The 11,451-nt window shown below is 37.5% G+C and overlaps 1 protein-coding gene across 3 annotated transcripts in view; it reads left to right on the plus strand.

The window, feature by feature from the left end:
* CSRNP3 (cysteine and serine rich nuclear protein 3) overlaps positions 1 to 11,451 on the plus strand; it is a 192,275-nt gene that overhangs the window by 164,425 nt on the left and 16,399 nt on the right. For all 3 annotated transcript variants that reach the window (XM_012761165.3, XM_012761168.3, XM_012761169.3), the window contains one exon: positions 11,040 to 11,336. In XM_012761165.3, coding sequence (XP_012616619.1) covers positions 11,040 to 11,336 — 297 coding nt within the window. The remainder of the gene's footprint in view (positions 1 to 11,039; positions 11,337 to 11,451) is intronic.

Raw genomic sequence — 11,451 nt, forward strand, 5'->3', positions numbered from 1 at the left:
ATGTATTTTGTAATTTATGTATGTTTCTTGTTCCCAACTGTATGACAAGGCAGTCAGTTAAATTAAGCTAGACATAACCTAGCCTAGAGCATGTCTCATATTTCCTTTAGCAGTATTTTTGGCAGGTTTCATTGAAAGTCCCAGGTTTCATTGAAAGTTTTTTCAGTAGCAAATCCACTGTTGTTGTTTTTCATGATTGCTTTCCATGCAGCTTAATTTAGCAAGAATTCTCAGATTTGTTTCTGAAATCCACCCTCTGCCTTTGTAACCCACTTTAAACCAACACTACTCGGTGTGTACCCAAGGAGTGAAATCATTCTCCAAATTCAAATATTGATAGAACAATAGTAATGGCTGCCAATCATTACGTGACTTTTATTTGCCAGGCATTTTATAAACATTATTTAATTTAATCGTCACAAAGACCCAGTGGGATGGGTAAATTATTAGAACATGTTTACAACTGAGAAAAAAGAAGCACAAAGATGTTAAATAACTAGCTTACTCAAGTAGAAAACTGATGGTATCATCTTGTTACTTCTAATTCTTAAATTAATTGATTATCCCCTATAGGTATTGAGAAAGACAATCTTTGTACCTGCAGGGAGTCATCCTTTTCTGAGGTCTGGTACTATATGTAATGATTTTTAACAGCTGGGAGACTGTAATACTATCTGAGAACCAAAAGATTTATGGTGGTGAACTTTGAGACATATTGTGCATGTGATGAATGTTAGAGGAAGCCACAAACTTACAGCAACCTTTCCTTATGTACCATATATTAACATTATAATCTATACCCAGCTACTTCCACATTTTTTAAACAAGCTAAACAAGAAAAGTAGGAGCAGAAAGAACATTGTATTATTGATTTATTTTTTAAATTATGTTTAATGTTGGGTGCTGGAGAGGCTATCATCTGAGCAGATATCATGTCTTGATTTGTTATTAATAAGTGAAAGCATGCAGTTCTCCCCTTGGTGAAGATGTAAACAAAAAGCATTAGGTTATCATTGCCACCTTCAAATGAATACCAAGCTGAATGATATTGGGAAATAATGGGATTCTAGGTGACCTGATCTTCACTTCATTGTACTTAAGTGTTACGAAACATATGTCACATGAAGTTAAAAGATTACAGCAATGTGGACTGGTTCTCTAAAACAATCTGAGGGGGAACTAATGCAGAAAATCTTACATATTTCAATTGTAATTCCTCTAAAATATTAACTTTTATGATTTTTAAAATATCATTGGCTATACTTGTCTAAGATTTAGCCAACCAAAAATTTCACTCTGATACTTGAAATTATGCTTTTAATATGACATTTATTTTGAAATATAAATATCTCTGTGCTAAGTAACAAAATACAGACGCTCCTTGACTAATGATGAGGTTCCATTCCAATAAATCCATCATAAATTGAAAATATCCTAATTCAAAAATGCATTTAATACACCTAATTTACCAAACATCATAGCTTAACCTAGTACCTCAAATGTGCTCAGAACACTTTTATTGTCTTACAGTGGGGCAAAAATCATCTGGCAACACAGTTTGCTATAGAGTATTGATTGTTTACCCTCACAATCGATTGTGTCTGACAGAGCTGTGCCTCTGCTTGCATTGCTAGCCCAAGAAAAGATCAAAATTCAAACCATTGTTTTTGCTGAGTGTATGTTGCTTTTGCACCATCATAAAATAAAATAAAAATCAAGTCAAATCATCTTAAGCCAAGGAGTCTTTGTAAATGTGGCTAAGTTGATTCCATTATTTTGACTGGGGTGGCAGAAGGGTCCCTGGGACAGAAGAATGGTCCAAAGAAGAGAGCAAGGATTATTAAAGATAAGCTTTAATGTGATTTTTGCCTGAGCGGGTCCTCTGAGTGAGAGTAAACTGCCTATTGAGGAAGGAGTGAGAGGAGACAGCATCTGACAAGACATCTTCCAAAGCCCTCATCATGGAGACCGGGAAAACTCATTGAACTTGGAACTGGATAGCTTTCCTTCTACTTATTTGACAACCAGCAGTCCCAGAACAGTAAGGAGAAGTTTCTGTTTCCATAGTGCCTCTGTGAGTTTCTGGAGTGTTTCTGCTGAATTCCAAACAGAGAACCAATGGCACCTCTCCCAGTGGGGCTTTAGGAGGGAAATATGAGTAAAGAAATACATACATATATGCTGCTAGATCTTGCCTTATAATATTTTGAAAACAAAATAAGAAATAGAAATTTAGGTTTTTATTATAAAATTGTCCCTAATTTAGTAATTTGTCTTTCATCTTTTGTATATAAACCTTTTTTATTTGTTTATTTATTTATTTTGAGACAGAGTCTCACTTTTGCCCTGGCTAGAGTGAGTGCCGTGGCATCAGCCTCGCTCACAGAAACCTCAATCTCCTGGGCTCAAGTGATCCTACTGCCTCAGCCTCCTGAGTAGGGACTACAGGCATACGCCACCATGCCTGGCTAATTTTTTGTATATATATTTTTAGTTGGCCAATTAATTTCTTTCCATTTTTAGTAGAGACGGGGTCTCGCTCTTGCTCAGGCTGGTTTCGAACTCCTGACCTCAAACAATCCGCTCGCCTTGGCCTCCCAGAGTGCTAGGATTACAGGCGTGAACCGCCATGCCCGGCACAATTCATCTTTTGAATTAGCCATATTGAGAAATAATATATACTATTACATTTGTAGAACAAATCCAATTCTATTTGGGAGGTTGAAATGTGGTGTGTTTTTGTTGGTGGTGGTGGTGTTATTTCAAACATTGTCTATAAACAACTAATAGAGAAAGCTGATTAAATAAAATGCATGTTCCTAGAAGAAATAACTAGCTTTAGAGTTCTAAATTACAGAGCACAGTTATTTTTCTCAGTCAAGCCCATTCAAACATGTCATACTCTTCACAGTAATCAATGCAGTCATCTTAATACTATACTCTTTTCCAAATTAAGTGCTTAGATTTCATCATCTGCACCACATTGTTGAACAATTACATTAGCCTTTATTCCCATTTCACATGTATCTATAAAATGCATTAGGCAGCAATTTGTATGTTTTAAAAGAGCCTTGGCACTCCAATTGCATCTGGGTTCTATCATACTGGATTCTACTACCTTGTTCTAGGAAATTTAATTTAGATTTCACAGCTTTGGCTTGCTCAACCCAAGTTGTTCTTCTCCTTTCTGAGACCAAGGGTTTATCTCCGCACATGTTACCATCTCCAATAGCTTTCCAGAATTATACACTTTTCTCAATTTCTCAGTCATAATGTTCCTTTAGTAATGCTTGGTTGTTTGTTCTTCTTTCTTCATTGGGGGGGGAAAAGACTTGCCAGATGGTAACACTTCCTTTAATGATTAACCTTTTTAAAATCTCTATGGAAAATTTCTTCATCCCAAACCTGATTTATGATGGTGCTTTATCCATTTAGCGACCTATCTGTGCGATATTATAATTCTCCACTTCACCTCCAGCCCTGCTTTTTGTATCCCTTCAAAAGTCTCATGATTAATTCTCTAGATAAAGGTCTTAAGTGCTCTGGGAGATACAAAGGATTAGGGGTTTGTGAGATATGGCGGAACTATGTCAATCATCAGCATTTTGGGATATGTTTTTAACTATTCTCCCATACTATAGTTCTTTATTAGATGTGTTACAGCCTGCTGTCATGGTATTTCTGAACTCCACTTATCCCGACAGAATCTCTGTGTTAGACTGTAAAGATTACTCCAGAGTATACTTAGTGTCACAGCTTCTAGAACACATCCCTAAATGGAGGCCCACTTCAACATCCAATGGAGAACTTTGATGTGCAAAATACCTGCCCTGTCATCTGCACAGCTTATTTTGACAAGTACTGTACGAGTAAATACACCCAAGCAAAATGATAGAGACCAAAACGGTGGGCTGCAGCCCTGGGCAAATGTATTACATTTCATTTAAGAGTATGTTCTTTCAAAATATTTCTGGTATTTTAGTTTAAATGGAACAACTAATTATATTAATCAAATCTTTATTTTCTGTGCAACAACCATTGATCTACTGATTCAAGGAATTCTATTGCACTGATTCTCCTGATTAAAATGTGGGGTACATGCAGTGGTGGGCTGGAGCCAGCTCGTTAAAGTTGCTCACGAAAGTGAATTATGTACATCTCTTCCCAATGGTAGCTTGAAATCAGCTATGAGGGGAGTGTTTAAACCATGGGGCTTGACAAACATAACAAATTAGAATTTTTTTTTAAGAGTGCCAGTTGTTGAATATTTACCAGTGTGCTGCTGGATTCATCTGGCTAATTAGCTGCTACTGAAAGAGACAAGGTTGCTCTAAACTGAAAGGGAAGATAAAGGAATTTAAGAAAATTATATGTGTCTTACATGTTGACATTATCATCTCTGGTGATTTTTGTGGGGACATGTATGCCAAAGACTGATTGTGATTTCAGGTTGTTGAAATACTTACAGACTAACAAAATAACTGAACATTCTTGGTTTTGCAAGGGCATTATTAAATTGGCTCCAGTTTGCTACCTGCAATTTTCAGTTAATGGGCTAAAGAACTATACTATAAGATTTGACTGGATATCAAAATGATATGAATGTTTTCCTTTAGTTTTCCATAGACCTTAGAGACTAGGTCATCTGCCCAACTCATACTGCAAAACCAGGAATTTCTTTTATTAAATACATATCCTATACTTTCCAACCTCTTATGGCACATCTCTGGTGACTCAGAGCACACTGCTTTTTTGAAGTAGCTCATTCTATTTATGCAGCTTTAGTTGTTAGAAAGCTCTTCATTACTCTGAGCCTACCTGCTGCCATCTGATCATACCTTTTGACCCCAATTCTGCCCCCTAGGCACACAGAATAAATCTTTCCTATTTTCCACATTCTCGGGGTTGGAAAACAGTGATGATAGACATGCAAATATTTGAAGATAGCTTATAGGTTCTATGTGTTTCTGTTCTATGGGATTAAACATTGCTGGTTTTTTCCACTAATCTTCCTGGGGCTTGGTTTTTAGGTACTCTGTTGGTTTCTTTAGGTACTCTGTTGGTTTTTAGGTACTCTGTTGGTACTCCTTGGTTTCTCTCCTCTAGAACTAGTGCTAATTATGTCCACCTCATAATATGGCACTTGATTTGGACATGGTACTCCAGATGGGATCTATGAAGTGTTACACTATCCTCTCCCAAGTTGTGGATGCTCGTTCCATGGGTTTGCACTAAGGTTGGAGTGGTTTTTTGAGCTGCGATCAATGTGTTTGTTCATCTTAAGTTGGTAGCAAGTAGAAAAACAAACAAACAAGAAATAAAACAAGCCCCAAACCAAGCAAACAAAAGCAGCAAACAAACAAGACTCAGGTATTTTGAGCCAAGTCTGCATTATGATATAAATAAAATTTTGAAACATCTCTGCAAAAACTCCTTTTAGTGCTGGACGTGGCCCATAGATAGTGATCAATACAATTTTGTTTTATTTAATTTTAATAAGCTTGATCTTGTCACCTGCAGGTGTGATAAGCTTACCTGTTGAGTCCTCATTCAAGTTATGGATTTAAAATTATATTTAACAAGACAGGGGCCAAGTTTAGGATATGGTCTCAGAGTAGTGATCCTCTGGAGGAAAGGGGGAAGTTTCCTTGCATTATCCCACCATGACCTCCATTGAGAACCACTGCCTGGGTGGGCCAGTGCTACTCATGGGTGTAGAGATACCACGTACCTCGTTCCTGGCCTCACTGGTGGTACAAACAAGGCTGAGCATCACTGGTCTTAGAAACATTTTTATCAACCAATTAATTAAAAATCGATGTATCCAACCATATGCTTATAAATCAAATAACATTTAATTTTTCCATGTGAAGAACATAAGAAATTTAGTTAGAGCCTAAGAATGAGAAATTCTCAGGACTGGCGCACTGGTTTTCCAACTATGGTCCAGAGAGCCTGGGATTGGGGACCAGGGCAGGAGACTCAGGAGGTAGAACTCTGTGCAACGCATTCCCACTTTTATCTTTTAAATGTTGAGGCTCTTAACAGAGCATTATTTGAAAAATGCACACTTTTTCTCTCATAAACCCAGGTAATAGTCTAATAATAACTGCTCTTCTTTTTCACAGGTACTGACACTGTTTAAACAATTCTTTCAAAAATATTGTTATCCAGCCGGGCGCGGTGGCTCACGCCTGTAATCCTAGCTCTCTGGGAGGCCGAGGCGGGCGGATTGCTCGAGGTCAGGAGTTCGAAACCAGCCTGAGCAAGAGCGAGACCCCGTCTCTACTATAAATAGAAAGAAATTAATTGGCCAACTAATATATATATAAAAAATTAGCCGGGCATGGTGGCGCATGCCTGTAGACCCAGCTACTTGGGAGGCTGAGGCAGAAGGATTGCTTGAGCCCAGGAGTTTGAGGTTGCTGTGAGCTAGGCTGACGCCACGGCACTCACTCTAGCCTGGGCAACAAAGTGAGACTCTGTCTCAAAAAAAAAAAAAAAAAATATTGTTATCCAGAATTAGCTTTTTTTTTTTTTTTTTTAACAATTTGTCCCCATTTTGATCATCTTCTAATTCCTTTCCCCATAACTCTTCACAGGTGTTAGACTGAGCAACCATAACTTCGAGCTTTTCGTTGCTCTCCAGTATAAATGATCTGTATTTGGGTATTCTTACAGAAAACAGCTGAGTCCTCTTTCACTGTCTCCCACCTCCTTTTTTGTTTAAATCCTTCCTACATGTCTGTCCTCCCATTTCTGTTTTGAAAGTTTTTCTTTTTGAAAGGGACTACGGAATTAGATTGGGAAGTAAATAAATCTGCTTTGTGTCTTTGTACCCAGCCTTCCTTTTTATCTGTCTACCCTCTCTTCCTCCCCGCCACTTCTATAACTCACCCATATATTTTGTTGCACTTACTATGCTGTATCAGGACTGCTATTTCCTTTCCTGCACCATAGCACTGAGATCAGCTCTTAGAGTGCAGCTGTAGCCCGATCCTTTTTTTTTTTTCCCTTCCATACAATTTTTCTATCATTACTTGTAAAAATTTTTACTCCAAACTGGTCTTGCAAGCATGGCTCAAGCATTGGATTGTCTCGTCAGTTAAATGGATACAATGATGGTATCTATCTCATGGGAATTTTGTGTCGGTAAATGAGCTAATGCAGGTAAAGTGCTTAGAACAGTACCTGGTACACAGATTCAAAAACTGTTATTAATATTATTATCAGGTCATAATCTATTTCTAACACCTCTCTTTAACTCCCACTTTCAATTTCTCTTTCTTTCCCACACAAACATACACAGAAACAAAAGGAATTTTGAGGGCCAGGATTATTTGGTAGTCTTCTTAAACCACATATTTTGCAAACTTTCTCTGAGCTCTCAGGGAGGCAACATTATTTTGGGAGAAAGAATACTACATGAGAAGTGGACCAAGTCCTAGATTGAAAGTGTCTACCTCAAAAGAGAGCCTGCATTTGAAAGTGCTGGCTACTATGTATGTTGTTTTATAAATGTAATATCTTTTAAAATATCCTGGTTCAATTCCGTGTTAGAGTCCCAGCGTTGTATTGAGTACTATGGAAAACTTGTCATCTGTCTGTGAGATACCGGGAAAAGCATATGGAAATATCAGTCAAGGGATTTGGTTCTACAGGTATGTCTTGGAGAGGTCACAATTAACTCCAGCCTCATTAAGGCATAAAATAAGAAGGCTGCATTTGGTGATCTACAGTCTGAAAATTCAACGATACTATTTTGAGATAGGAAAAAGGCATTTAAAGGTACCACTCATTTCAAGAGGAGAAAAAAATGGACAAAATAAATATTCTTGTGAATGAAGATGGGTCAGGGGTAGATGGAGTCAGCAAGAGCAGAGGAGACATTCCTGGCAGGCTGCCTGGATTTCTTTGCACTAGATCTTAAGAACATAATGATATGAGTTGGAAAAAAACAGGGCGCTCATTGACTTTTTCTCCTATTGTTCTAAGATGGGAAAAGATATTTGGGAATAATCTATGTACCATGTTTCCCCGAAAATAAGGCAGGGTCTTTTATTTATTTTTCCTCAAGAAGATTCCTTAGAGCTTGTTTTCAGGGGATGTGTTATTTTTTTGAAGCACGGTACAACAATCTACATTTATTCAAATATAATTAAGTCGTCTTCTTCTAGAACATCATCATAACTCTCCAAACCCCGAATTCCATCCTGATTTTCTTATGCCTCTATTTCCTTTAGAATCATTGGTCCCAAGCTCTCATGAGACAGATGAGAAGGGCTGCTCATCTTCTTTACCGCTCTGTGACGAAATGCATGGGTTGTGCAAATTCGCTGTGTAGCCACGCCCATCACTAGGTCTTATTTTCGGGGTAGGGCTTATATTGTGCAAATGCTTAGAAAGCCTACTAGGGCTTATTTTATGAGTAGGTCTTATTTGCAGGGAATCATGGTAGTACTCTTATTCTAAAGAGCATTTAAGCTCAGTACTTTTAGCCTGGGTTTTAAAGAAGCAAATGGACATAGACTAGAGACCAAGACTGAAAAAGGACTTCCAAGAAGATGGCAAAGAATAGGTTTGTCTCAAAGGCTACACAGCACACCAGAAATGTGATGAGGGAAGATTTGCCAATTAACCAGACTGAAGTAGAATAATCCCAGTCTTCATTAGAAACAATAGAGATGATATTGGACAAGTAAAGAGAAAACTTTACCAAATCATTTCATTGCTAATATGAGATTTTGAAAATCGAGATTAGAACCTTAGAACCCAAATAAGTTCTTGAGCAAGAGTGAAACAGAATGTAGTTCTTTGTGAAAAAACTTTTAGATTCTTAGTTGAATTTTTATTCTAAAATAAAATCATTTATTATAATTTTAGCATAAGAGAGTAAAAGATGCAGCTTTTATTTCTAAGGGCACTTATATTTGGAGTAAACTAAATCTGTAATTTATTTGAGATACAGTTTGTTTTTTAATTCTTAGGTGCCAATTGATTGTTCATCTTGCCCTAAAAATTTTGATGTGTTTTTAAATGTTTGCTAAAATCTTATTTACTTCATGTTGACTTTTAGATTTCATGTATTGTCTGATATCAACCATCATTTTTTTTAAAAAAAATAGCCCTTTTGATTCAAAATTGAGATTTTGTTGTTTTTGTGATGTTACCAATTGCATAATGAAGCATAAATATTATAGAACATAGATACTAAGTAGGAAGTATTAAAGTGAATCATACTAACCAAGTTCTGAGTGTACATCATGTGCCGTGGAGTCCAAAGACAGCTGAGGTTCACATAGGCAAGCCAAGAATTGATGAAAACAAATCTAAATGCCACAGAGTGACAAGAAAGGAGAGTGAACACTTCCTAGTTGTTAATGTTGCTTTACCTACCACAGAGGATTAAGTATACATTAGGCAATTGTACACTTGAATTCCTTAAAAAATCAGATCTTTGCAGATAGAAATATGCAACTTGTTACTAAATAAGAATTAAGAAAAATGATGACTACAGCAAAAGTAATATCCTAGTAGTAGACATCATAGTTTAACCAATAAATATACAAAGAAATGCCAAAAAATGACATTAATTCCAGATCGCACCAAGAAACAAAACCCAATAAAGGGGAATGTCCATCTTTGTAAAATCACAGGTTTAAGCTCTAAAATATTCCAAAATGCAATTAAGTTGTTTTTAAAAAACTGCATTTCAGGGACCCTTTGTAATATAATATACACTTGTTACTATGTTGTTTCCTCTATGAAAGTTGTCTGCTTGAGGGTAAAGTCCAATCTTCTATTTGTTCTTTAATAATTTGAGAGTTTTTTGAGAGTAATAATAAATTTGAGTTTTTTCCAGGATTACATGTGCTTATCTAAATGTTGGACTTTTTCCTATGAAGATGAAACAATGATGTTGGATGTCATCAGAGTATTTTAACTGTGTAATGGATAAAAAGTTAAGATCACCAAGCATAGTAATAATTACAATTAATTAAAGTTAGGAGGTAATAAGTTTAAAAATTAAAGAATTAAAATAGCTTCCACATTTAGAACCTCCCTGATTTTTTCTCATAGAGTTTCTGCATTTATTCCTCTGCTGCCTCTCAGAATAGATTTCTTGCTCATGATCAGAGAAAACTTCTTTATCTAAAATGCTTTTTGTACAAAGGAAACATAACATGTGGTGCTTTAATGGGAAGAAACGAAATACTGATTCAGGGCCTACTGATGGATGTGATTAATTTAGAAAGGAAATATAAGTAGAAGCAGAATAGTCAGGCCTATGTGCGACATGGTTGTCTATGTGAGCTATTATGCAGAGGGTATCGCTTTGGGCAAAGGTTGTCGTGAACTCCTTTGAGGGCCAAGTTTATTGTTTCAGTTGTGGGTTGCTGAGAGCTCGCTGGCCCTGCTCTTGCTCCTTGTCTTAGAGAGCATGCTGACCTGACTGATTACTTCATATCAAGACCTCATTCTTGGAATGTTCTGTGGGATAATCGTGTTCATAATCCCAACAGCACAGTGCAGCACAAGTTTATTTCCTGGTGCATGGTTTTCCTGGAGCCCCAAAGACAGGATTGTCATTTCAAGGACAACATGTTTGCTGAGTTAGGTGGGGATGGCTTCCACTAACCGCTGTCACCTCTGAACAAGGACACATTTATTCCCACATCAGAGCTGCCCGTTATGAACTTAGTCTAAAGATAGCTTTCACTGATGGGCATCTGTAACCTTTGGTCTTTTAGACGTGACAGTGGCTAAAAGCTCTAACTGTAGCTCCTAACATTCGGAGGTTAAGAGTTCCAATTAACAGGCGTCTGTTACCACGTTTAAAAGCCTGTCATTTTTGATGTCTTTTGTTTGCCTTTCTGTGATTTCTCCTGCGGAGAAAGATAAAAGGAAAATGATCTAACTCACACGTATTGGTTGTGGCGACACGATGACATATAACAGTTCATTCTCACCAAGTGTGAAAGTAGAGATTTTGCGCCCTGCCCCTGCTAAGTCCCTTGTTTGCTGCTTTGTGTTTGTAGATGACTAAGAATGGCACAGTGGAATCGGAGGAAGCCAGCACTCTTACAGTGGATGATATTTCTGATGATGACATTGATTTAGACAACACAGAGGTAGACGAGTACTTCTTCCTACAACCCTTGCCAACAAAAAAACGAAGAGCCCTGCTGCGCGCCTCTGGGGTGAAAAAGATTGATGTGGAAGAAAAGCACGAGCTGCGAGCCATCCGCCTCTCGCGAGAGGACTGCGGCTGCGACTGCCGAGTGTTTTGTGACCCAGACACGTGTACCTGCAGCCTGGCAGGCATTAAGTGCCAGGTAAGGATTTGGATTTCAGAGCATCCAAAGACAGGCATTATTCCCCACCCCTTAAAAAAGTAGTCCTGTTACCTGTAATGAAGCTTCCCACACATAAAAGAAAACGTTGTGGCAA

Source organism: Microcebus murinus, chromosome 8 (assembly GCF_040939455.1).
Source record: "Microcebus murinus isolate Inina chromosome 8, M.murinus_Inina_mat1.0, whole genome shotgun sequence".
Taxonomy (NCBI): Eukaryota; Metazoa; Chordata; class Mammalia; order Primates; family Cheirogaleidae; genus Microcebus; species Microcebus murinus.